The 27,668-nt window shown below is 45.9% G+C and overlaps 1 protein-coding gene and 1 pseudogene across 4 annotated transcripts; one reads left to right on the top strand and one right to left on the bottom strand.

The window, feature by feature from the left end:
- Positions 1-12,053: 12,053 nt before the first annotated feature.
- Positions 12,054-13,638, bottom strand: LOC109942021 (uncharacterized; annotated as a pseudogene).
- Positions 13,639-22,632: 8,994 nt separating this feature from the next.
- Positions 22,633-27,449, top strand: LOC100216878 (keratin-associated protein 5-4). 4 transcript variants are annotated; one of them, XM_008667116.4, is made up of 5 exons: positions 22,633-23,126; positions 23,956-24,008; positions 24,614-24,658; positions 24,775-24,819; positions 26,694-27,449. In XM_008667116.4, exons 1-5 carry the CDS (start codon positions 23,016-23,018, stop codon positions 27,319-27,321), a joined length of 882 nt encoding a protein of 293 aa, XP_008665338.1. In that variant the 5' UTR covers positions 22,633-23,015; the 3' UTR covers positions 27,322-27,449. The 4 variants fall into 4 exon arrangements, with proteins under 4 accessions (XP_008665338.1, XP_020402633.1, XP_035820192.1 ...); XM_035964299.1 differs by adding an exon at positions 24,425-24,475 and having other exon boundaries at positions 22,879-23,126; positions 24,614-24,819; XM_020547044.2 differs by lacking the exon at positions 23,956-24,008 and having other exon boundaries at positions 22,637-23,126; positions 24,614-24,819.
- Positions 27,450-27,668: the final 219 nt, after the last annotated feature.

Raw genomic sequence — 27,668 nt, 5'->3', positions numbered from 1 at the left:
GCTTAATTGCTAAGACTAACATGGGTTGGCTCTGGCACCGCCGACTAGCCCATGTTGGGATGAAGAATCTTCATAAGCTTCTAAAGGGAGAGCACATTTTAGGACTAACCAATGTTCATTTTGAGAAAGACAGGATTTGTAGCGCATGCCAGGCAGGAAAGCAAGTTGGAGCCCATCATCCACACAAGAACATCATGACGACCGACAGGCCGCTTGAGCTACTCCACATGGATCTATTCGGCCCGATTGCTTACATAAGCATCGGCGGGAGTAAGTATTGTCTTGTAATAGTGGATGATTATTCTCGCTTCACTTGGGTATTCTTTTACAGGAAAAATCTCAAACCCAAGAGACCTTAAAAGGATTCTTGAGACGAGCTCAAAATGAGTTCGGATTAAGGATCAAGAAAATTAGAAGCGACAACGGGACGGAGTTCAAGAACTCTCAAATCGAAGGCTTCCTTGAGGAGGAGGGCATCAAGCATGAGTTCTCTTCTCCCTACACGCCACAACAAAATGGTGTAGTGGAGAGGAAGAATTGAACTCTATTGGACATGGCAAGGACCATGCTTGATGAGTACAAGACTTCAGATCGGTTTTGGGCCAAGGCGGTCAACACCGCCTGCTACGCCATCAACCGGTTATATCTTCACCGAATCCTCAAGAAGACATCGTATGAACTCCTAACCGGTAAAAAGCCCAACATTTCATATTTTAGAGTCTTTGGTAGCAAATGCTTTATTCTTGTTAAAAGAGGTAGGAAATCTAAATTTGCTCCTAAGACTGTAGAAGGCTTTTTACTAGGATATGATTCAAACACAAGGGCATATAGAGTCTTTAACAAGTCCACTGGACAAGTTGAAGTTTCTTGTGACGTTGTGTTTGATGAGACTAACGGCTCTCAAGTAGAGCAAGTTGATCTTGATGAGATAGGTATTGAAGAGGCTCCGTGCATCGCGTTAAGGAACATGTCCATTGGGGATGTGTGTCCTAAGGAATCCGAAAAGCCTCCAAATGCACAAGATCAACCATCCTCCTCCATGCAAGCATCTCCACCGACTCAAAATGAGGATGAAGCTCAAGTTGATGAAGTAGAAGAACAAGCAAATGAGCCACCTCAAGATGACGACAATGATCAAGGGGGAGATGCAAATGATCAAGACAAGGAGGATGAAGAACCAAGACCGCCACACCCAAGAGTCCACCAAGCAATTCAACGAGATCACCCCGTTGACACCATCCTCGGCGACATTCATAAGGGGTAACCACTAGATCTCGTGTTGCACACTTTTGTGAACATTACTCGCTTGTTTCCTCTATTGAGCCACACAGGGTAGAGGAAGCACTCCAAGATTCGGATTGGGTGGTGGCGATGCAAGAGGAGCTCAACAACTTCACTAGGAATGAGGTATGGCATTTAGTTCCACGTCCTAATCAAAATGTTGTAGGAACCAAATGGGTCTTCCGCAACAAGCAAGATGAGCATGGTGTGGTGACAAGGAACAAAGCTCGACTTGTGGCCAAGGGATACTCTCAAGTCGAAGGTTTGGATTTCGGTGAAACCTATGCACCCGTAGCTAGGCTTGAGTCAATTCATATATTATTAGCCTATGCTACTTACCATGGCTTCAAGCTTTACCAAATGGATGTGAAAAGTGCCTTCCTCAATGGACCAATCAAGGAAGAGGTCTATGTTGAGCAACCTCCCGGCTTTGAAGACAGTGAGTATCCTAACCATGTCTATAAGCTCTCTAAGGCGCTTTATGGGCTCAAGCAAGCCCCAAGAGCATGGTATGAATGCCTTAGAGATTTCCTTATTGCTAATGGCTTCAAAGTCGGAAAGGCCGATCCTACACTCTTTACCAAAACACTTGAGAATGATTTGTTTGTATGCCAAATTTATGTTGATGATATTATATTTGGGTCTACTAACGAATCTACATGTGAAGAGTTTAGTAGGATCATGACACAAAAGTTCGAGATGTCTATGATGGGGGAGTTGAAGTATTTTCTAGGATTTCAAGTGAAGCAACTCCAAGAGGGCACCTTCCTAAGCCAAACCAAGTACACTCAAGATATTCTAAGCAAGTTTGGAATGAAGGATGCCAAACCCATCAAGACACCCATGGGAACTAATGGGCATCTCGACCTCGACACGGGAGGTAAGTCTGTGGATCAAAAGGTATACCGGTCGATGATAGGTTCTTTACTCTATTTATGTGCATCTCGACCGGATATTATGCTTTCCGTATGCATGTGTGCAAGATTCCAAGCCGACCCTAAGGAAGCTCACCTTACGGCCGTAAAACGAATCTTGAGATATTTGGCTTATACTCCTAAGTTTGGGCTTTGGTATCCTAGGGGATCCACATTTGATTTGATTGGATATTCGGATGCCGACTGGGCGGGGTGCAAAATCAATAGAAAGAGCACATCGGGGACTTGCCAGTTCTTGGGAAGATCCTTGGTGTCTTGGCTTCAAAGAAGCAAAATTCGGTCGCTCTTTCCACCGCCGAAGCCGAGTACATTGCCGCAGGCCATTGTTGCGCGCAATTGCTTTGGATGAGGCAAACCTTGCGGGACTACGGTTACAAATTAACCAAAGTTCCTTTGCTATGTGATAATGAGAGTGCAATCAAGATGGCGGATAATCCCGTCGAGCATAGCCGCACTAAACACATAGCCATTCGATATCATTTTCTTAGGGATCACCAACAAAAGGGAGATATCGAGATTTCTTACATTAATACTAAAGATCAATTAGCCGATATCTTTACCAAGCCTCTTGATGAACAATCTTTTAACAAACTTAGGCATGAGCTCAATATTCTTGATTCGCGCAATTTCTTTTGCTAGATTGCACACATAGCTCATTTATATATCTTTGATCATATCTCTTTCATGTGTTATGACTAATGTGTTTTCAAGACTATTTCAAACCAAGTCATAGGTATATTGAAAGGGAATTGGAGTCTTCGGCAAAGACAAAGGCTTCCACTCCGTAACTCATCCTTCGCCGTCGCTCCAAGCCACTCTTCATCTTTAGAGGAGAGAGCAAAAGGACTTCGTCTTTGGTATGATCTTAACTCATTTATTGATGACCAAAGGAGAAGAAAGCACTTCGAGGGCTCTAATGATTCCGTTTTTGGCGATTCATGCCAAAGGGGGAGAGAGTAAGAGCCCAAAGCAAAAGGACCGCACCACCACCAATTTCAAAATTTGGTATCCTATTGTGTTCAAAAGGGGGAGAAAGTAGTATTTCAAAAATGATATATCAAAACCTTCTTGAACACTAAGAGGAAGATCTCATTTAGGGGGAGTTTTGTTTAGTCAAAGGAAAAGCATTTGAAACAGGGGGAGAAAAATTTCAAATCTTGAAAATGCTTCTCAAAATCTTATTCATTTGCCTTTGACTATTTGCAAAAGAACTTTGAAAAGGATAATGTGCAAAAACAAAACATGTGGTGCAAGCGTGGTCCAAAATGTTAAATAAGAAAGAAACGATCCATGCATATCTTGTAAGTATTTATATTGGCTCAATTCCAAGCAACCTTTGCACTTACATTATGCAAACTAGTTCAATTATGCACTCCTATTTTTGCTATTGGTTTGTGTTGGCATCAATCACCAAAAAGGGGGAGATTGAAAGGGAATTAGGCTTACACCTAGTCCCTAATTAATTTTGGTGGTTGAATTGCCCAACACAAATATTTCGACTAACTAGTTTGCCCAAGTGTATAGATTATACAGGTGTAAAAGGTTCACACTCAGCCGATAAAAAGATCAAGAGTTGGATTCAACAAAAGAGCAAAGGGCCAACCGAAGGCACCTCTGGTCTGGCGCACCGGACTGTCCGGTGTGCCACCGGACAGTGTCCGGTGCACCAGAGGACTCCAACTCGAACTCGCCACCTTCGGGAATTTCGCAGGCCGGCGCGCTATAATTCACCGGACAGTGTCCGGTGCTCCAAGGAAGCGCGGCCTCCGGAACTCACCAGCCTCGGGAAGGCGCAGCAGCTGCTCCGCTATAATTCACCGGACATGTCTGGTGTGCACCGGACTGTCCGGTGAACCAGCAGAGCAACGGCTAGTCGGCGCCAACGGCTACCTGCAGCACATTAAATGCGCGCGCAGCGCGCGCAGGAGTCAGGCGCGCCCATACTGGCGCACCGGACAAGGAACAGTGCATGTCCGGTGTGCACCGGACATCCAGGCGGGCCCAGAAGTCAGAAGCTCCAACGGTCAGAATCCAACGGCAGTGATGACGTGGCGGGGCACCAGACATGTCCGGTGTGCACCGGACTGTCCGGTGCGCCATCGAACAGACAGCCTCCCAACGGCCACTTTTGGTGGTTGGGGCTATAAATACCCCAACCACCCCCACATTCATTGCATCCAAGTTTTCCACTTCTCAACCACTTACAAGAGCTAGGCATTCAATTCTAGACACACCAAAGAGATCAAATCCTCTCCAATTCCACACAAGGCTTTAGTGATTAGCGAGAGAGATTTGCCGTGTTCTTTTGAGTTCTTGCGCTTGGATTGCTTCTTTTCTTTCTCACTTGCTCTTGTGATCAACACTCAATTGTAATCAAGGCAAGAGGCACCAATTGTGTGGTGGCCCTTGCAGGGAAGTTTTGTTCCCGGCTTTGATTTGAGAAGAGAAGCTCACTCGGTCCGAGGGACCGTTTGAGAGAGGGAAGGGTTGAAAGAGACCCGGCCTTTGTGGCCTCCTCAACGGGGAGTAGGTTTGCGAGAACCGAACCTCGGTAAAACAAATCCGCGTGTCACACTTTTCATTTGCTTGCGATTTGTTTTGCGCCCTCTCTCGCGGACTCGTTTATATTTCTAACGCTAACCCGGCTTGTAGTTGTGTTTATATTTGTAAATTTCAGTTTCGCCCTATTCACCCCCCCTCTAGGCGACTATCAGCTACGACTAGCGTGAGGTCACGAGTCACCTGAAGATCATCTTGGTACCTGGAATCTCAAGTCCTAGGCAAGTTATGCCCTTGATCACTTCTTTTTACCCATTCATGTTTTGATTAATCATAATGATCCGCATAGGTTAATTTTGATGGGACCCAATAGGTCACCCTAGTTTGACTATCTTTATGCCTTGTTTACCACTAAACTTTTGGGTAGTACTTGCTAGTGCTTTATGTGGATTTGGGCATTGAGATACACATTATTCATGATTATACTTTTGTTATCCGTTGTTATTTACTGTTCATGATAAGATCATTATGTTAATTGGAACATGGAGCGACCACCCGGGAAAACAGTGCTACCACAAGGGTTTATGGACGCCCTTGGCTGATTAATTAGGAAAGCTAGTGGAGGACTACCTTACCCGAAAGGGGCAAGGGCAGTAGGGGAGTGGTCAGTGTAGGGAGGTCCTTGGTTGATTTTGCTGCGATGGCGGTCAGGCGAGGGATCCCTGCATTGGAGCTTCCTATAAACTGTAGCGGGTTTTCTGAAGCTAGTGGAACTTTGTAAAGGCCTCGTAGTGTTACCCTGCCTCGCCTCCTCGGTAGAGGTGTATGGGAAGTTGCGATCCCTTGGCAGATGGGTAACATGACTTGTGGGTAAAGATGCGCAACCTCTGCAGAGTGTAAAACTGGTATACTAGTCGTGCTCACGGTCATGAGCAGCTCGGACCCTCACATGATTAAATTATGGAACTAAATTCAATTTGTCATATGCATTGCATCGCAGGGGAGGTTGTTACTTTTGTTCTACTACTTAATTGGGTTGGTATTTACTTATACTTAGTAATTTCTAATAAAATTTTGACCAACTTTAAAAGCAATGCTCAGCTCTAACCATCCTCTTTGGTAAGCCTTACACTTCACGTGAGCTCCCACCTTTGGCGAGTTCATTCACATTATTCCCCACAACTTGTTGAGCGATGAACGTATGTGAGCTCACTCTTGCTGTCTCACACCCCCCCACAGGTCAAGAACAGGTACCGAAGGATGAGGCGCTTGGAGGATGCTGCGATGCGTTCGTGAGAGGTCTAGGCCGTCGTCTCCCAGTCAACTTTGGGTTGCTGGACCGTTGTCTCCTTATAATGTAATTACTTATTTATTTTGTATAGAACTCCTATTATATAGTAAAGTTGTGACATTCGATCCTGTGCCATGATTCATCATATGTGTGAGACTTGGTCCCATCACACCTGGTGATTATGTTCGCGCCCGGGTCTTGGTGCCCCGAAATCCGGGTGTGACAGCTCCATTGCAGCCACATCTAACGCTGCAAAATAATCCAAATCCTCATCTGAAGACTCCTCCGTCCACGCAATCGAACTCCCAGAATCATCAGACTCAAAACACTTAGACACAGAGCCAAACGAATCATCATCGGCAGCCACGGTCGAAGCCGCCACAAAAATAGTATTGTCAGTAGCGGTTGCGTGCGCAGGCCCAAACCTCAGAACCTGCGCAGCAACCGAGGTTCAATATCACACAGACAAAATTTACAAACTCCTCAACACCTATTCAGCCACCTGCGAAGGCCCGACTAAGGTCGTGGGGTCTTCGGCAGCCGGCTCGGCCACCGCCTTCAAGGCGTCCTCGCCCATCGGCGCGGGGTCTTCACTGCCTCCAGTTGGCGCTGTTGGTGCAGGGGTCGACGAGGGGCCCTCGCCGGCATCAGACGGCGGCGCCAGATCCACCTCCGCAGCCTCGAGTAGCGCGCCGTCTAGACCACTAAGGTCCTCGACGCCTTCGGCATGCGCAATCTGCAGCAACAGCACACATTCAGCAAAACCACACATGCCCCCACTTATAACCACACAAAAACTAGCATTTACCTGTTCTATTGCCCGGGCGGACCGCTCCCGGACCGTTTCTCGGCCGTGCGGGCCCCACATTCTGTCGTAGAGCGCCCCCGCCGACTGCTTAAGCACGGGGTCCTCAACCTTGAAGATCTCACGTTCAAAGTTTTCGTCATTTTGGTCGAAGACCTCGAAATGCCTGCACCCCTCGCGGGACAAAGCATTCACGCCCCCCTCGCAGGTGACGAGGGAGGCAAATGACATGAGACCTGTCACGATCGTTGGGAGCACCCCTAGCTCTTCCTTCATCCATTCAAGGAAGCGGAGGCCCGCTTCTTGGCCGGGCGCCTCGAAGGCAGCGGTCCGCGCACCCAGCTCCCGGTACGCGTCCACGAACTGCGCATGCGTCCGCTCGACCTCCGCACGCACCGAGGTCTCCGCCTTGTCCACGCGGCTACGCAGGGCGTCGAGTCTCGCCTGCAGCTCCTCGGCAAGTTGGCGGGCGAGACTGCCCTCCGTCCGCGCAAGCTTGGCCTCGGCTTGTGCAGCCTGCGCATCAGCAACGACCTTGGCGCCGGAGATCCGCCCTCTCGGCCTCCATGGCAGCCACCTTCTCCGACAGTCTGCGGCTTTTGCTTTCTGCAGCCGAGTTCTCCTGCACAGCATCCGCATGCTGCGCGCAGAGACTCTCAACCTCGGCAGCAAAGTCCGCAGTCAAGGCACCCGACACGACGTGGTCAGCGAAGTCGGCCGCCTGACACAAAATCCCATGAGACCCGCACCCTCATAAAAACAACAACCATCGAAGTACAACACAACTTACATGCTTCAGCTGTTGCGACAGCTGCTGCGACGCTTGCCTCAGTTGCTGGGACATGGAGCCCGCCACGTCCTTAGCGGCAGCGGCCGACAGAATCTCGCCGCTCGCTCCGAAGGCGGCCCACGAGTCCCGCGTGGCACCCTTCGCCCCAACCACCGCCGTTGGCGAAGTGGCCTCCACCGGAGGCGGGACAACAGCCAGTTGCCCCCCATCCGACCCTGCACCATGATACTGGTTTAATACCTAAAAAATTTAAATTACTTACCAAGAAAATAATCCCCAACACAGATGTCCGTGTCAAAGTCGGCAATATGCGCCGCCGCACCCTCCGTTCGCGTCAGCGAAGGCAGCCTTCGACCCTTCGCGGGCCCGCCAGAGGGTGGCTTGCCCGTGCCAGAAGCAACAGCCTTCGCACCAGCCGAAGCCTTGCTGGGCCCGGGGGCGGGCGGCTTCGCAGCCGGCAATGGCTTGCTAGTGCCCGGGGCGGCAGACTTCGCGGCTGCCCACGCCTTTTTTGCCTCGCGGAAAGGATCCCTGAGCCTGACGACCGTCCGGCGCTTCTGGGCAGCATCTTGACGATCCTTCTCCATCACTGCCGATACAACAGCAGCAATATTCCGCCCGTAAGGAAAAATCTTCAAGTCGCGAGCCATACGAGACGTAAAAAAGTCTTCGCCAGCCGCGCGGGGTACCGGAACATTCTTTGTCCATTGACCCCCGGTAACCTTCAGCATTCGCGTCGAAGACTCCCGAAGCTCGGGCAAAGACATCCCCCCCCGAGGGCTACGCACGTCCCCATCAACTCCACAGCAAAACTTTCAGAGACCCCCAGTCCCCCAACTGCAGTACCTATTTTTTTTCTTAGTGGCTGGGGCAGCCTCCTGCGAAGGGCCTTCCTCAGTCACGGCCACCGGCCTCTTCCCGCGGCGGTCAACGGTCGTGGCAGCATCATCCCCGGGATAGCCGTCGTATGGCAGGCGATTCAGCTCGAAGACCCTATTCAAGCGAACGTTGGATCCACGGATATCCCAACTCCGCAGGGCCTCCATCCTCGACACATAACGCCCCACAATCCGCACAGCCCCGTCTTCCGCCTCACGCACGACTGCGGCGGGATCCCGACCACGTAGATCCAACGCAAAGGCAGGACTTCGCACCAGCTGCCCGCCCAAGGAGGGCATCTGGCAAGGACATACTTCGCCCAACGCCTAGCCATGCGCCAAGGGCCACACTTAGTAGCCGATGAATTCCTCAACTAAATCGCGCCCGCTACTCATGCGGGCAGCGCAACGAAGGGCCCCTTCGTCACTATCATCCTCCGCCACGTCAAACAACGGGAACGCCACATAGGAGTGCGAGCACATCATGGCCGTCAGGAGTCCCAGGAGGTCTTCGACTTCGCCTCCCGCCACATAAAACCAATAATCATACCAATTGCCCCACTTGTTGCGGGCGCAAGGAACCAGCTCCACAACCTCCGCTGAAGTCTTGCCAGTCCTCGGCGTAAAGGTGCATGATCCAAACTGTGCAATCTTGTTTCCAACTTTCCTCTTCTGCCAGTGCAAACAATAATTTTTGGGGAAGACCTCCACGGAGGGCTGACCGTCGTACGAAGTCACTGCCCAGACATACTTCGCCAGGGCTACCACGGCGTTACGAGTCAATTGATGAATCTGCACCTCAAACCTCTGCAACACCTCCGCCACAAAATGATGCGCGGGTAACCGAAGGCCCACAGTAAAAAAATGCCTCGAACACAACAATCTCACCCTCCGGCTCTGGAATCTCCTCCGCCCCCGGCACTCGTCCAACTCCGTTCCCAAAATACCCCAGCTGCTGCATGTCTTGCACGCGAACCGAGGAGATCCGTGAAACGCCAAACTCAACCATGTGGCCCGGGTGCAGCTCCGCTGCCAGATCGCTCATGGTTTCCTCAGACGACGATTTGCCCGGCGGCGTATTCGCAGCGAATGAAGAAGAAGACGGCATGGCTACGTACCGTCGACGGTGGCGCGCGGTCTGCTTGACGCGGGCCAGATCTCCGATGAACAAGAGCAAGGAGGGCAGGCGAGCGGGCGAACGGTTTCAAAATGCTAGGGTTTCGTGACGCGTAGAAAGGTAAGAAAGCCCAAGCCCCTCCCCTTTTATACACAGGACGCGACGCTTCGGGAAGCCTGCAGTCCAACAGTACACGTCTGTCAACGGTCACATCAAAAACCCCCGCGGAACCACTTCGAGCGAGAGCAGCGTCTCCACCATCTAGCGACGTCTTCGGCACCAGATGACTCAGTCGAACTGGTCCCTCAGAGGGCAAATGTTGGGGCGAAGGCGAAGACGCTACCCTTCGCTCCAGGCCTTCGTCACCTCGCCACACCAACGGAAGCATGATGACGGCGTGGTACACCCTCTACCCTCTTCACCGCAAGGCGAAGGCTTACGACGAAGGCCTACGACGAAGTCTTCCCACCCCACGTCCTCACCAGACCTGGAGGCCCTCTTGGGTTTTGGCCCATCGTAACAGGCCCCGCATTGAGAAGTGTGTTACGGGCCCAATTTGTAATAGCTTTTCTGTAATGACAGTTTGTAACCCTCCCTTGTGGGAATATTCTGGGGATAATTTAGGTGCCTGAGGGCACATGCGCCCTTACATGGAGACGTTGGGCACTCAGGCACCTATGAATACCCCCGTACAGTGCCCTTGAGAGGCTAGATTAACAGAGCAATCGTCATCTCGAGTTAAACCTTGTTTGCATTCCTTTCACTCCCCCGTTGGATCATCTTGCCCAGGAGAGCAAGTTCCAACACCAATCTAAAACTCACATATTCTGTTTGGTTTAAAGACTAAGACTCTTACAAATTTTTTATTTCCTTTCAGGTGGAGCAAGCTAAGATTTTATTTAAGGAACAAGACCAACCTAAGCATAGATCCTTTTCATTTAGGCATTGTTGGCTTGTGTTGAGGAATCAACCAAAATGGATTGACAAACTACGTCAAATGATAGAGGTAAAAGCAAGTAACAAAAAACAGAAAACCACCAGAAAATCAAGTCCTGGAGTTGTTGATCTTACCAATCAGGACAACATCGATACAGTCTCTCTAGATACTACCATCATAGATATGGATGCATCAAAGAGACCGCTTGGTAAGAAGAAGTCAAAAGAAGCATTTCATAGAGGTGCCAGTGATGCTTGCACAGAAGCATTAGAAATTCTTTGGTCAAAGAAAAGAGAGGATGAGGTAGCCAAGGAATTTAAGAGAGACGAAAGATATGCCAGATCATATGCTCTTGATAAAGAGAGGCTCGAGCTCGACAAAGAGAGGCATGCTCTAGAGAAAGAGCGGCTTGATAACGAGGCCAATAATATTTACTTGAAGAGAATTGCAGAAGAACAAAAAATCATGTTAATGGACCTCAATTCCATGAGTGAGTTTTAAAGGGAGTACTACACGAGCCTACAAGCTGAGATTGTGGCTCGACGCATGAATTAGCTAGTTTTAGATCAAATTAGTCATTTGAACTTACTGTGGAGTCCAATATTTATTTGTTGCTGGTTCTAAATCAAAGCAGTTCTATGGCACTTTGCTGTTGGTAGGGACCAATGGTTTCTATTTTAGTGATTTCTATGTTCAATTTCAGTACTGTCATTAGGTGGATCAAAATATTTTAGTGGTTTCTATTTTCAGTTTGAATACTGTCATTAGATGGATCGAAGTATTTTAGTGGTTTCTATTTTTAGTTTGAGTACTGTCATTAGGTGGATCAAAGTATTTTAGTGGTTTCTATTTTCAGTTTAAGTACTATCATTAGGTGGATAAAAGTATTTTAGGGGTTTCTATTTTTAGTTTTAGTAAACACTATGTTGTCAGTACTTGAATAACAATGGTTCTGAATACTATATGGTTCTGAATAAGAATGGTTCTCATATTTCCTTTACTGCATTATTTTGGTACGGTTAAGGCACCTTTTGTTGCATACTTTGTAAGAATTTGGTGAGCCTTACTTCAACATACTTGTATTCATCTTTGCACATCATATTGTTCAAGTATATTTCAGTACTATCTGTGAGAACGCTTTGTGAGAATGCAGTGCTCTTTTAGCGGAGGGATTATAGGCACTTTGTTGCTACATGTGCGGTTCAATATTACTATGGAAATTATGGTGACTTATTTAGTTCAATTCACTTTGTTTAGTATTATGGATTACAACCACCTTGTTCAGTTCAGTATTATGGAAAATATGGTGGCTTATAAGTGTATTCAGAATCACCTAACGAAAATAAGGATAAGCATAGCTCTGAAGACACAGAAAGCAACCCTTGTTCTCTATCAAAATAATTTTCGCTGTCACAATAAATTTCCCTGGCCTATCACCTAGGATTGAGAAACTGCGGCAATTGGCGCGAATAAAAGCAAGTAACAAAAACAGAAAATTACAATAATTTATAATGAAAACACTAACTATATTGATCTGCGTGGTGCTGCCACAGGTGCTCCACTAGATCTTGTCGAAGCTGATGGTGAGTTTCTTGGTTCCTTATTTCCTTATGTTTCGCAATAAATTCGTCAAAATCCGCAGTATGATCATGGGAGGGTTCCACATTGTTTCCCCCATTCTCAAAACATTCGTCGGGATCTACAGTTCCTTCATCTTCAACAATCATGTTATGCATGATTATACAAGCTGTCATTATGTCACTCAATGTTTCTTCATCCCAAAGTCGAGCTGGCCCCCGGACAATAGCAAAACGAGATTGCAAAACCCCAAAAGTTCGCTCCACGTCCTTCTGTATTGCTTCTTGTGCTGTGGCAAAGTATCTATTCTTATTGCCTCATGGTTCTGGAATTGTCTTGACCAATGTAGCCCAAGATGGATATATGCCATCTGCAAGATAGTATCCCATTGAATAGTTATGGCCATTTATGTTGTAGTTCACTCGTGGAGCTTCTCCATTTGATAGCTTTGCGAATAGTGGAGATCGGTGAAGAACATTGATGTCATTAAGAGAACCAGGTAAACCAAAAAAAGCATGCCAAATCCATAGGTCGTGTGAAGCCACTGCCTCTAAAATTATAGTAGGTGTATGATAATGACTAGAATATTGGCCTTGGTAAGCTTACGGACAATTCTTCCACCTCCAATGCATGCAGTCAAGTGACCCGAGCATACCCGGAAACCCTCTTTCTTCCCCAAGTGCAAGTAACCGGGTTGTATCATTATTATTGGGTGTCCTCAAATACTCATCTCCAAAAATGTCAACAACAGCTTTAACAAACCTTCTCAAACTTTTCAAAGTTGTACTCTCTCCAATACGTACGTACTCATCCATAGCATCCGCTGGTACTCCGTAAGTTAGCATACGAAATACTGTAGTTGCCTTTTGTAAGCAACTTAGCCCTTTTTGGTGAGCTGTGTTTCTCTTTTGCTCAAAGTAATCATCATGTTGTTCCACAACATTCACTATACGAAGAAATAGTTGCCGATGCATCCTAAACCTACAATAAAATGAATAAGAAAACTAATGTACATATACTACACATACTGAGTATTAAAATGAATAGACATCTACCTTCATCGAAAAACACTTGGGCCATATGTGGGATGTTCTGCAAAATAATCTTGAAACAATCTAGTGTGCCCAGCTTCTCTATCTCGATATATGTATACACGTCCATGTACGGAACCTCCTGGCTTTCTTCGTGAGACACTTTGAATGATTTGAGCCGCGCTAATTATGAACTCGTCGTCGTCATCCGAAGATGATTCATCCAAAACACGTGATGAAAGCAATCGACTTTGACTTGTATCAAACAATCTATAAATACATAATGAATTAGGCTGTGAAGCCAATACGATGGAGCGCAAGGCCATCAATCAAGATAGGCTACCGATAGCGTACTGCAGAAAAAATGGAAGGTGCCAAAGGCAAGCCAACTAATTGCTGAATCGCACTCAGCTGTAGACTGCTGAACTAGTTGAAAAGATGCAAAAAAAACAGAGAAAGCCTTCACCATTACATTGCAGAGGGCGTGGAACGTCATAGATGCACCTGGTGCGGCCTAGTCCAACTTCACTTGGGTGGCCTCGTCGTCCATCTGATTTGAGCAGCGATGATTTAAATTTGTTTTAGTTCCTAAATTTCAGGATCTGATGGAAACCAAGTTTTTTCTCTCTCCCAAAGCCGGTTTAACAGCTTCCTAAATACATATTTAGGATCACTTTTTTTAGGTGACTACTGCAGATGCTCTCAGCTGGCCGAAGGTCAGGTCCTCGAGATGATGAGTTTTGGATTGTTTGCAAGTCCGTTACAGGTTCAACAATATAAGCTTCAGATGATGGACACCTTCGTGACATAGAAGAACAAAACGATAACTTAAGCAACATGGAGTAGCTGGGGCCAATAAAAGTAAGACGAAGAAAAGCTCAGGGGTGTGCATAACACGTCTCTACGAGGAAATTACAACATTGCCCTCGTCTAGCCTGATAGATCATATTGTTTCAATCTAATAGAATTATCAGAGTTATTAAAACCTGACCCCTTTTGGACGCCTCTCCACGATTCATGGGCCATTTGCCTATCGCGAGCCGACGCGCGTCAGAGTCCTTGCCCCAGCCTTGCACGTCATCAACTGCGCGCCGCATTTGACTTGCTGCTCTGCCTCACGTGGTGGGACCCAACGACATGGGCGAACCGCTCACGACTTCTCGTTTTTTGTACTCTTTCTCACGCGGCCACTGTCATCTCCATTCTCCTCCTTCCGCACCCCTAGCCCCCTTTCTAAAAAAATCCCAAACCCTAAACAACAGTGATTCCTCCACCCCCGCGGTGGCGACTTGGGCCGGAGGTGCCGTCCGGTTCTTGTGGATGCCCTGGCATCGTCTCGAACCCGGCGGATGGCGCGGGCGACAGGATCACAGCACCACCGCGACCTCCTACATAGGCGCCTTTTACACCAACTTCGTCAAGGTTGTCGGCGCGCGCATCATCCCGCTTATCTATGATGAGCCCCAAGACCGCCTCCTCGAGGTGCACATCCTTCGCACGCTCACATCCACTGGTTTCTATCTTCTCCTCTTTTCCCCGGTCACATCTTGGACTCCTGGATAGGCAATGCGTCATCAAGTTCTTGCAGAAGGGACATTAGCTTCTTCAATGTGTTCGCAGGTACGACGTACATATTCATACGTGTTTCATGCTTCCATATGCATTCACGATTTTGTGAATTGGGTTCTGGGCAGACAGCTCTTGTCCACCATAGTGTTAGTCCATTCTCACTGTTATCGCAGCCCTGATGGTGCTCTTGGCCCACAATATAGGATCTAGGAAAGTTTGTTTTCATTCCTGAGAAGCTCATTATTATGTAATCTTTTCACGGTGGGCACAACTATAACATGTAGATAGAAATATAGAGTGCTATCTTTTCAAATAAAAGGCAATTGTATTCATCATGTAAACTGTTAGTTGAGCTTTTGGTTTATGTTTTAACTGAACCAATTCTACTTTTAGGAATGGACTGAAGATCTACTGCCCATCGGGGTTGCCTCCCTTTTCTGGAGTCCAGGATGAACAGATAGAGACATTCAGTTATTTCAGAAATTGAAGTGCAGAGTGGCAACGACTAAAGGCGATGCAAGAAAAGCAAGCAACAAGTCCAGGCAACATGAAGATAAGACAACCCCCCCCCCACGTAGATGTGTTGTGAGAGAGCGTGAGGTGGAGGTAATTGGATGTACATGTGCCCCTGTTGCAAGATTCATTCTATTCATAGGTATACACTGTTTTTTGGAACCATACTGATACTTTTTTGTTGTGCCTATGGGAAATGGTCAGAAGAAGCTATAGTTCATGAACTATATTTTCATAGACCATTAGGAAAATGCTACATTTTTTATTTTGTGTTTTCAGTAGGAAGGTGAATGAAAAAATGGGGTTTGATTATGTTAGATATCAGATGAGAATAACATGGTCTAGCAAATCCTAAAACCATATTACAAAGGAGGCCACATTTGGCATCCCAGTTTGACACCCTGGTTCTCCACACTACTACATCTATGCTGACATGTGGTAGCTAGCAGGAGATAGCTAAGACCAATTAACACAAGATTCAGCAGACAATATTTATAGAAAACCTCGGTAGAAGCAAAAGCTACAACACTGCTTGAACCCACAAATATACAACCTACAGGTGTCACTACAAACTATGCTTCTATTAATTTAGATAAAGACAAGAAAATAGAGTATTTTACATTAACTCCAGCTGCAAGAATGCGACTAGGGCTAGGTTAGTGGCGCTCTCATCCAATTTAGCCTGATTTGTTTTGTAGATTTTGTTAATGGTACTCTATACTTCCATTAGTTCAGTGCCTAAAATGGGTGGGCATTATGTAGAGATGCGCCAATACATAAAATAAAATTTTAAGCTCAAACATCCCCTTTGATTGATGTGCCAAAGCTGATTCAATAGGGTTATTGTGCCAGATGGATACATGAGGATTAGGATGCTAATCCAAAGCAAGTGCACCCCATGATTCAGCTCCTAGGTCCAGATTTGTATATTACATGTCGACAAATCTTGACATCCAGGTTTCAACTCCTCCCGCTGCTCGCCGATGTAATAACTGATATAGCTTTTGGGCCCAACAACATCTACCACTACTTATCATGCCATTAAATTGTTTGATGGAATGCTAATATAATATAGTAATGTGTCATATATCAATTTAGTTTGAGTTGTAGCAATAACTTGAGATTTGAAAACATATATTTTGTTTATAATAAGTGATGCATTTTTGTTGTTGTTCTTTCCTTCTCCAAAAAAACAGATCTCCTACCTTTGTCATTCTAAACAGAAGATTTAAGTCCAATTTGCCATAGTGGATCAGTTTTCACTGTTTGCTATTGCATTTGTTTTTTTCTAGCAAAAAAACTTAACAAATGCTTATAGGAATAATGAGTTATCTTGGAAGGTGATTACTTAGATAGGTGCATGTTTGTTTTAGAGCTTATTTCATCCATTTAACTGTGTGTCCAACTATGTAGAGAGAATATCGTTGAAAGGAACTTGAAACTCTGCAAGCGAAAGGATCTCTAGAAACGACTAACTGAATTCTCCTAGGTAACAACAAGCTTCCAAGTTCCTCATTAGTTCCGTATTTTTTACCCATTCTGCCTCATGCAAATATTTATATCTTCGATTGTTGATATTTTTAGAAAAAAAACTATATAGATTTATGTTTTTAGATCCCAAAATACTTTAATAATATATAGTTTATATGTTGTGGAACTAAGGATTCTTAAAACGGTTGGTCAAAGATTGTAATGTTTGACTTAGGATAAAGCTAATGTGATATGTAAAAAAGAATAGAGGGGACAATATTAGAGTTTTTTTTGTTATAGTTCAAAGGCTATACTTGGTATTGCACTCTGTACCTAGCAAAATGTACATATGTTCTCTTTTTGTGGAGTTGTGTTTGCTACATTATAAAACATCATTTGAAAAAAAAGAAAGGAATAGCGTCGTTGAAAGTCAGCTAAGTTGAGTTGTAGCTCAGCCAAACTCACAGAAGGTTCGAGCTTTACACATGGTATCTGAAATGTTTACTGGACAGTAGCAAATAGGACTCATAAACTTGCATACGGGTGAGAAGATACTGATCGTATTCACCTTTTTAGAACTTTGCTCGATTATATACACATAGGATTCCATTTTCTTGTCTACGAGGCTGAACCAGCTAAAACGGGGTCCCCTTGCTCAGGTTCTGTGCCTCCATGTGCTCAAGTCAACTCTGATGGTACATGCGCATAAACAGCTTCTATTACAGAAGGTACCTACTGTATTACAATAGATGTGGTCATGTCCTTGGAGTATGGGGGCACATGAATGTAATTGGATTTGGAGTCCCATGAATAGAGTGACGTTTCTGGGACAATTAATTAGTTCCACATTGGGTTGCCTTTTGTGATAGCCTCATAAGTGCCCTTGAACATGTCAAGCATCACACTAGATTGGACGACCTGCTGGGTATTAACAATTATAGCTACAAGATAGTCGAGACATGAACACCTGCAATATGAGTGAATGGTAAAATGGTAACTAAAAGACAACAAAGTTTCAGTTTCCTGTTTTCCCCTTTTTCTATTTTAGCATTGCAGTATCTTTGCAAGAACTTTTCATGTCCTCTCATATTTTCCAGTACCATAACCATACATGCTCTGATGCATAGCTTGATGAAAATCATTCAAGGGTATCTCTCATGCATTATCCATCACTTAAAGGTACATTTAGCTTTGGATTTGTGCCTATTGTTTATTCCTATCCAAGTCTATATGACAAATGGTTAATTAAATTTCTCTAGAACACCAAGGGTTTCTCTATATGTGCAGTTGAATCCCTATATTTCTATGTGCTATGAACCCTTGAAACTGTTGTCTTTCAATGACCATGAGAGCAAGTGGCCGCTAGCATCCCCACTTAGAAGCTGCTTCCAGTCCGGTGGTATACAAAGGGCAGTGAGAGGGTGTTTATGTTTATGTGACTTGAGCACCTTCTCTAGAAGTAGCCTATATTCTGGTGCTTGGTCGTTCAGGCTAAGCCCACCAGAAGATACCTCATGCGGTTTGATCTTGCTACTTACTGCTTCATTAGACGAGCAGTGCAACGTCTTCTATACCTTAATCGTGTCGCTTTAGCATTTTACCATATTGTCTAAATTCCCCGTGCGCTAAATGAGATTGTTTTTTCAGTAGCGTATTTTCTTATCTGAATAATATATAGCCATTAGCTTCATTCTAAATTCATTTCCAGTCAGAGGGATGGTTTGTTTCACATATTTTATTTAGTTTTGTCGTGTAGGTTTGATTTCCTCTTCTTTTGTCATAATACAACATACTATATTGTAGAAATGTTCCTCTCATGTTATCTTATATCCCCTTTTAGCTAGGCTTAGAATACTATGTTGTCAGTGTGTAACAAATGATTTATAGAAGGATCATCTTTGTATTTCATAAAGTTTAGCAAGCTAAAGTTGTCATGCTTCTCAGTCTTAGACAAGCTTAGTTACCTTGTTAAGTTCTTGTTTTATATGTCTATATAACCACTCGGCATAATAATATGAACATCAAGCTGACTAGGTAAGCCATATTTTGTTATCTTTTAACCTTTTATTTTGTATGTTAACAAACAGAATTAGCACCTTGAATTTGGTTGTGGTAACAATGACGATTTCTTACATTATCTCGGAATTGGTGAAATATTTGAGCTTGTTGATGAAGAGATGAAGATTAATCTGTCTTGAAGATTTTGATTCATATTGTTGGGCTATTCATTAGGTAAGAAGAAATGGAAAAAGAAATAGCAATCAACTCACTATTCACTAGGTTTCTAGATCCAGTGTCTTTCTTTGTCTTACTAGAAGTCTTCAGAGCTTACCTATGCTCTTAGAATATAGTACTGCTCTCGAAATAATAAGATCTAAGTCGGTACAAAACCTTGTTGTTTACTCGATCTTGGGTCACCCTTGAAGCATATTGGGAGAAGATCGTTGGACGAACATATGTTTTTAAAATGACATTAGATGAGTTCCAAGTTATAAGATTCATTCGTCTAGCTTCAAGGTTGTTCTAGGCTATTGTAGTATTGCAGTGGTGCGATATTTATTGCATTTCATGCACAACAGATATTGATGACATGTTTGTGGAAAACACACTACGATGATGCAATATTACTGTCATCTATCATGATTCTATTGTTTTCGATATATGTGAATGGTTGTAGAGCGCCCGATAGGGCGCTGTTTTTTCTAGTAAAAATAACGTGTGAGGATTCTGACGACCTTCCCTTTCCATTTGTGCTACGTGCAAGGTGCATCCCTGTCTGCAGGTGCAGGCTGGCTCGTACGAGCACGGGCGTCGGCGGCATCCGACGAGCGCCAGCGCCGGCTACCCCTTTCCCATTCCCACCACGAGGATCCCCGACGCGTCACCCGTCATGAGACAACAAGACCCGGACAGGCACGCCCCGTGCGGCGTGACGTGTGACGGTGTGAGCCCCCACGCCACGCCCTCTGCGCTGCGGCGGCACCGTGCCGCCTGCCGGCCGGCCCACGGCCACGGGCAGGCGAGTAGACGGCAGACCCCTCACGTGGTCATGCCGCGCTGCCGCATCGGACCCGGCGTCAGAGGCAGGCAGGCAGTCAGGTCAGTGTCAGGCCGCCCCAGCCAATCCTTGCGGCCGCAGGCAAAGCCGCCGGTGCTGCAGCTGCAGCTTCAGCTGGTGGTAAAAAAGCGGGACGCCGTGGGGCTGCTGGCCTGCCGCTGAAGCGGGTGCGCGTGCGGCTCAAACACTCCTGGTCCTGGACAAACCGCAGACTGCGCCGGATAAACAAACCGTGGTCTTTGTTTGGCGTTTCAGCTAGTAATCAGCTTGGTCTAGGTAACGCTAGTGATTCCACCTTGTCATGCCCACGGCTGTACTAGGCTGCTCCAAGTCATACCGTACCGTAGGATGAGGTGCTGTATCAACAAAGAGAAAACACTTCCTTTTTCGGGGTCTGAAAAGATGACTCTTTGCAAAAAAGACTAAGGCCCATGTCCTTCAGTTAAGTGCCGTACTATCGCGGTCTAAAGTTTTAGCATGTCACATCGGATATTTAAATACCAGTTGTAGGTAGGTCTTAATATATTCATAATTACATAACTAATCACACATATGAAAACTAAATAGTGAGATAAATTTATTAAATATAATCAAGAGCATGTATAATTTAGGTACACGGTTATAAAAGCACACCTAAGACACGGTTAAGTACAAAGTACAAAAAGGAGTGTATCTAGAACCTTGTATCTTAATTAATGTTTCATACTCTTTGTATCAAAGGACGATTGGTTAGCCAGGCAAAGAGCTTGCACTTCAATGGTGCTCCAGGGTTCCCAGATAAGCGTCTTAAAGTTAATGTCAGTATGTCCTATGAACTGTGCTTTGTATGTTGTCGACGTTGAATAGGAACCTGCATGAGTAAGGACCTGCATTATCTCGTCCTCTTTGGTAGTGTTTGGATGGATGGATGAGGAAGGATGAAGAGGGATGGGATGGGATCATTGTAACTTGACTCATGTTTGGTTTGGAGGTCCAGAGTTAGGGTCAAAGAATATTCTTCAAAAATAGTGGATGGACCCATCCCTCAAAAAATAAGGGACGGGGTCAACCCAGGGTTGATCCCGTCCCGTCCCGTCCATGGGGATAGCTGTCTTCTCCGGCGAGGTTATACCCCTCTGCCGCAGGCTTGGTTCTAGGGTAGCAGCCATAGGCGCTTGAGAGTCATTGCAAGAGAGAGAGATTGGTTTGATAATGATCTTGCTTGATTTATTTCCTACTGCCATGCGGCTTATAAATAGCCCTATGGCTAACCAACTTCTCCTACAAACTCTCAACTAACTCCTACTTTCTTGGACTTATCTGATGCTAACCAACTCTCCACAATTCTCTCATCTCAATCTTATTCTCTAGCCTTATCCCAGCCTGGCTGTTGCCTCTCGCTCCCTATGATGCCCATGACATCTCCCCCTCCCTTGAGGACCAGCTCGTCCTCGAGCTGCCATAGACTTACCTGGCACGACTTAAGGTTAAGCTTTTTACATCTCGGCTTACCTTTATTATTTAAGACGAAAATACAAAATAATTGTGGAACTAAAATATTTTGAACGAGGCGCATAGATTGAACGATTGCCCAAAGCTCAACGAACTGGCTCAAGTGGTCGGTTGACGAGATGCATGGCATGCAGGATGATACTTCTCACCCATCCATGATGAGCTATCGCTTCCTTGATTGTCGAATTTGCGTTTGCCCGACGCCGCAAATACTTTGGGCGCTATGTCTCTTGAACGCCGGCCATACGCCCAGGCGCTATGATAAGAAAGAAGTTTTTGCCCTATCACCGATCGTTACTCTTGTTGCTACCGCAAAGAGAAGTCGGTCAGTAAGGAACCTCTTCCAGCGTTGAGGACGGAAAGCCTGTGCGTCGGCCGAGAGGAAAGCACCGCCTATGTAAGGATAAGGCTATCCACACTCATGGAACCCTAAATTTCTACTCTAAAAAGAATATTTTATCCTCGTCAGCAAAATTATCTACTCTATATCACAATTCTTCGCAGTCATATTTACTCTATATATCAACTCTATACCAACTACCACATATTATATTATTTTTTTCCACTTTACTCTTTGCACTGCACGCGCCCAGTACCACTTGTGCCTGCCTGCTTGGAGCAGACCGCACGACGGAGAGGACATAAGAGAGATTTAGAGTAGGATGGTACAGACGCTGTATATAAGGTTTTTCCGTGCTCTCCTTATATTTCCGGTAGCCGGTGAAGTGCCCGCTGCAGCGTTTACTTTACTGTATATCTAACTGCACACTGGTAGCGCTTCCTTTACAGTACGTGGCTGCGCATAGCCTAAGTCTTCCAGCGTGGGTGATGTTGCGCCCTTTCCAGACCGCCATCCTGTATTTGCACCTTGTCCAACAAATACTGGAAACCAACCTTTCTCGATCGAGAAACTGTCAGTGGGATGACGAGGTATTTGACCGGAAAAAACTCTAGCCGTGGGGAAGCTGCACGTGCTTTCATTGAGGTTCATATGATCGCATCTTATTGTAAGGAAGGATGATTTTTGCAAATTTGTTTGTAAACCGGATGCCTGTCTGAATCCCTGCAAATTGAATGCCAGGGAGTCTAACTCGCCTTTAATTGGTTTGATGAAAATGACAGCCATCTGCTACTGGAGATTAGTTAATGATGACTCTAGTAGTAAAATTTTATGAATGTTTATTGAAATTTATAATGATAAATTTAAGTTGAATTTAGTTAATATCTGAATGAAAAAAATCGAATTTAAGGTACCTATTATGAATTCCTTTTTTTAAAATATGCATTTATATTCGAATTAAAATATAATAAAAACCTGATATATGAACATGAACCGTTTCCATGGCGCGCCAATGGTTCTGCCTGCCACCGGCAACAAGTACGTACACGCGCGCGAGGGTCTCCGTCCCGCCTTCGCTCGAGCACCACACGCAGCTGCAGCTTACCTCAGCCGCCGGCGGGCAGGGCTGCTGCGGCTCGCGCAGACGCTCCCCCGCCGTCCCCACCTGCCCCCTTCCGCCTCGGCTAGAGCCTACAGCGCCCCTCTCGCCCTGACGGCCCAACCGAGCCGGTTATAAACACAGCCGTCCGCCGCCACCCTTCCTATATCCCAGACTCTCTCTCTCTCTCTCTCAGGCACATTCCCCTGGCTGGACCCGCGCTAGCTCGCGGCCGCGGCAGCTAGATAGTAGTAGCTCTCCAGCCCATAGCTTAGGTCGGTCGCCTTGTTTCGTAGGGTCTGGTTCGGCCGTTGGTCGATAAGTCGGCGGGCGATGGGGGAAGCGCCGCAGCCCAAGTCGCCGCCGAGGTACCCGGACCTGTGCGGCCGCCGCCGCCTGCAGCTCGAGGTGCAGATCCTCAACCGGGAGGTCGGCTTCCTCGAGGTACGCACCAACCGCCGCTTTCATTTGTTCGTTCATTCTTCTTTTAGTGGTCGCGTGCGTGCGCGTTCGCCCGCCCCCGTCCAAATCCAATGCGGGGCTTGGGACTTGGGAGGAGGAGCGAGGCGGTAGCGCGTAGGGAGGGAGAGGGAGGGACCCGGAGGAAATCTCAGGGAAAAGTTTGTCCATGCGCCGAGGCCGAGCTCCTTCTCGGCTCGGGTCCCGGGGCACTGGGGCTGGGAGTTCGTCGCGAGGCTCGAGGCGACAAAAGCGTCCCTCACCTGCTCATCCGACGTGCCGGCACCCTCTGCAACTTTGATCACCCACCCAAGGGCTGACGGGCATGGTCACCTCGCCTGGGTTTTTGTCCCAAAGATTTTTTCTTTTCCCTTTCTCGATTGAAGCAAGTCTTGTTTCATCAATAAAAAAAAGAAGTTTGTTCTCGCCAAGAAAAAATACTACTACTATACACTAAGAAAAAGGCCGCCATGAACCAACGCCCAACGATGTTCATGGGTTACTTTACACCACCACCACCACTGCTTTACACCTCTTCCTAGTTTCAGTGCCTGTTGCGGGTGTTGGCACACTCCTCCATCTTGCCGAAGCTGTGTGGGCAGGATGAGTATCAGCTTCTGCTAGCAATAAGAAAAAAAAAGCGTTCCAGATCTTTGCTTCTCCCATTTGCAACTGGCACGGCAATGGCAATGAATGGGCGGAGCGTACTGCCGCATCCATTCATGGCACATGGACGGAGCAGCGCTGCTGCACCTGTCGTGAGCCCCCTCCCTGACTGACCGACTGACTGACGGGGACTACTCGCCTTTTGCAGCAAGAGATACAGGGACTCGAGCGCATTCAGCCCGTCTCGCGATGTTGCAATGAGTAAATAATAAAAACCCTCTCCCGCTCTTCCGCTTTCTCTCGTCTGGAACTGGAACTCAAACATCGTCACTGCACCATTATTTTCTGTTATTTCATTTTAGAATCATTTCACTTGATATTCAGAAATAAGCAGTTGTAACAGCAGTTACCACTTCATTTGTCGCGACAAGAAAATAGGGAAAAAACAATAAATAAAATATCTTCATTTGTGGCTTGATATTCCTTGACCCCACGCATTGCATTCCCCCCTGGGAAGAAAACAGACTCACATGAACAGCGAGAAGAAGTACACTGTAGTTTTTCTTGAACGTTTGCTTCGTGTACTAATTATATCTTGTCCTGGTCGTCTCATACTCCACATTTGGACTGTTCACACATAGCTCAGATTCCATTTACATTCCTGTTTGAGGTTGCAGGATAAGTGGTAGCTAGTGTATCAGGAAACCAACATAATAGTAATACAGTAGGTGGGTCCTGTGCAGTTCTTCTTTCTCTTTTTTTTTTGAAAAAAGGTACTATTGAACAGTAATATTATAGTTGCGTGTGTCTTTGATTACGATGTTTTGCTCACAAAGTTGCTACTGCTTTCCAATAATTCTTGACAGCGTCAACGAGTTTGTCAGTGCAAAGACCGACCCAATGATACCAGTGTATGAATTCTTAACTTGATTCTCTCATGCCAGGCCAGCAGAACCATGGCCCATGGTTCCCCTTATCAGTGTCTCTTTCTCTCTCTCTCTTTTTTGGCTGACTTTGCTGCTTGCAGAAGCAAAAGGAGACATGGATCTTGCAGCTTCTCGCGGTGGATCAGGTACTTCGTTTATCCCTACAAAACTGTTTTGGATTCATGGGCAGGCAGGAATACTGAAGTTTTTAATTGCTCGTTTCAAATTCTGTTACACTGGGTGGGAAACGACAATGATTTGATGGAGATACGATGAATCACTGAGAACAAGCAAGCAGTCCGTCAATTGAAGTAGCACCGCAAACCAATACAATAGGGGGTCTAGCAATTTGATGCTACGTTCCTGCTCCAACATGTAAAACAACATTACTTTTGAATACAGTAGCATTTATCATGAAAGAAAAACCCTTTAAAAGGTTCTAGTTTAATATAGAACATTGTTGCTATAGAACTGATTTTTTACCTCGTTTAAAAGGGCTGAATTTCCGTTCTGTAGAACTTTTTTTTGCGTAATGGTTAAGGCTTCCGAGTAGCATCTCTAGGTTCTAGATTCGATCCCACTCGAGGGTGAATTTTTGACATTGTTAAAAAAATCCTCTCGGTGTGCCCCGCCCTCTCTCGGGTTACACGCCACCCTTCGTTTGAGTCTCTTTTTAATATAATACCGGGAGAACGGTCTTTCCCTCCCCGACCGAGTTTTTTTAGAACTTCTTTTTTTTTGAATTTTGGTACTAGAGTTTGGTAGCTTTAGGGGGGTGTTTGGATTCTTAGGCCTAAACTTTAATAGGGTCAGACATGATGTTTGGATGCTAATTAGGACTAGACGTGAACTAATTAAACTATGATTTGCTCATGTGAGTAAACATGTGTTAATTATGGATTAATTATGCTTAATAGTTCACCAATTAGCCATGGTCTATGCAATTAGTTTTATAGTTAACTAATAATTACTTGTAATTGGCATCCAAACAATCTAGCCAACAATTACTTGTTCTAATTGGCATCCAAACATTCGATGTGACCCAACTAAACTTTATATACAAATACCATGTAGTAATAGAATTTAGAAGCATCAGGTATGTTATATATAATACTGGCGAAGTGGCTCCTCAGATATGTCAAAGAAAAAGTATGGAAAAAAAGTAAGCTGTCCGACGCAATGATTTCAAGTCGGGCGACTTGCTAGTCGATACACCTGGGCGACCAGGCGACTAATCGCGATTAGGACGACGACTAGGTCGACTAGTCGGGTCCTAGTCAACCTGGACGTCCCTACAACGCTCTTACATATTTGCAGGACCTATGTATATAATATTGATATATATAGCAATATAGCATATAGAAGGCAATACCAAACATAAGTACATAACAAATATGAATACTGGAACTGGACAATTCAGATTTCAGAACATGGACATCAGTCACTAACTAAATTATATATAGCAATATAGCATATAGGAAGCAATACCAATTACCAAACATAGCAAATATGAATACTGGAAGACAGAATTCAGATTGCAGGTTTCAGAACATGAACAATTGAACATCAGTTATTACTCAGTAGTCACTAACTCACTAATTCATATGATGCAAAGTTGCAGACTTACTAGTTACTACATAAATGCCAAGACTTACTATTGACCTAAACTAGGAGTCCAGGGCAACTAATCGCTTCCACCCAAATTGGGCGACTAATCGCGATTAGTGGACGACTAATCGGACGACCGGACGATTAGTCGAGCAGATCGGGTCGGCCTCCCTAGTCGTGCTAACAGAACCGACTAGCCCGACTAATCGCGATTAGTCGGACGACTTGAAATCACTGGTCCGACGTCTGTTCTAGTGGTGGCTTTGAGACATTTTGCAGCCTTGGCGAAGCCTATGACTCTATGAGGCTATGCTGACATGTCAGAGTTCGAAAATGTACTAACATTTGTTACAGCATTTCCTGAATAATAATTGAACTGTTACGAATTCATGAAAAACGAAACCTTGCGCAGATCAAAATTGCGCACATGCTTTTCATGCCTGTGCTGCTGGTGCCACTGCTTGCCGAAGCCCAATGCGCCAAGCTGCTTCAGCTGTTCTTGTTGCACCTGCCGCGACACGCAGTGCTGTACTCCGATCTGCCGCTGTTCAAAGACCCCTTCGTGCAGCCCCGGCTGCTGCACCTGCAGCCTTCCCAGCTGCAGCTGCAAGACGCCACCAGGCTGCGGCCATTGCCGACCCCAGTGCAGCAGCTGCTGCTCTAGTGGTTGCAGCTGCGCGGACTGCCCGTGCTCCTGCTCCTGCCCCCCGTGCTGCAGCTGCCCCGGCTTCTTCTCCTGTGAGGGGTGCTCGGCTGGCTGCCTCGGCGCTCTCAACCGGTGTCTCGGCGGCCTGTCGTCGTGCTGCAGTGAGATGCGACCTTCCTGCTGCAAGTGCCAGTCGTCGTGCTGCGAGGGGGGTTCGTCCTGCCGCGGCACCGGCACGGGAGCGTGCTGCCGCGGTTCGTGCCTCGGTGCCCCGGCGTCGTCGTGCCCGGAGTGCTCCTGCGGCTGCGTGTGCTCCTGCTCCAGGTGCAAAGGAGGATGCCGCTGCCCGTCCTGTGGTAGTAATCCCTGCTGTCCCGGTGGATGCTTGTGCTAGATCAGAGTATTATATTACTACTAGCTAGTGTGTCTGTTGCTCTTCTTTTCCTGTTGTGGATGATTTGGCGTTTGATTTGGATGGAACCTCGCTAGTGCATAATATTCACTGTCATGAATTAACTTTGACGCCCGTCGCCACTGCGCCAGCTGCGTACGTAACGGAAATTGATTTAGATCTAATTTCAAAATTAAACAATAATCTGAAAAGATTAGTATCACGAACCTTGTAGAACAGTTAGATGTCCTCGTAATGGCCTCGTAATGGTCTAGATGAATCAAAACACTAGTAACAATTGAAAACAACCAGAATCAAGCTAAGAATGTAATTGGTCAACAAATAAAAAG

This window comes from Zea mays, chromosome 1 (genome assembly GCF_902167145.1).
Source record: "Zea mays cultivar B73 chromosome 1, Zm-B73-REFERENCE-NAM-5.0, whole genome shotgun sequence".
Taxonomy (NCBI): Eukaryota; Viridiplantae; Streptophyta; class Magnoliopsida; order Poales; family Poaceae; genus Zea; species Zea mays.
Note: the sequence above shows the minus strand (reverse complement) of the source record. Positions and strands in the feature narration are given on the sequence as shown.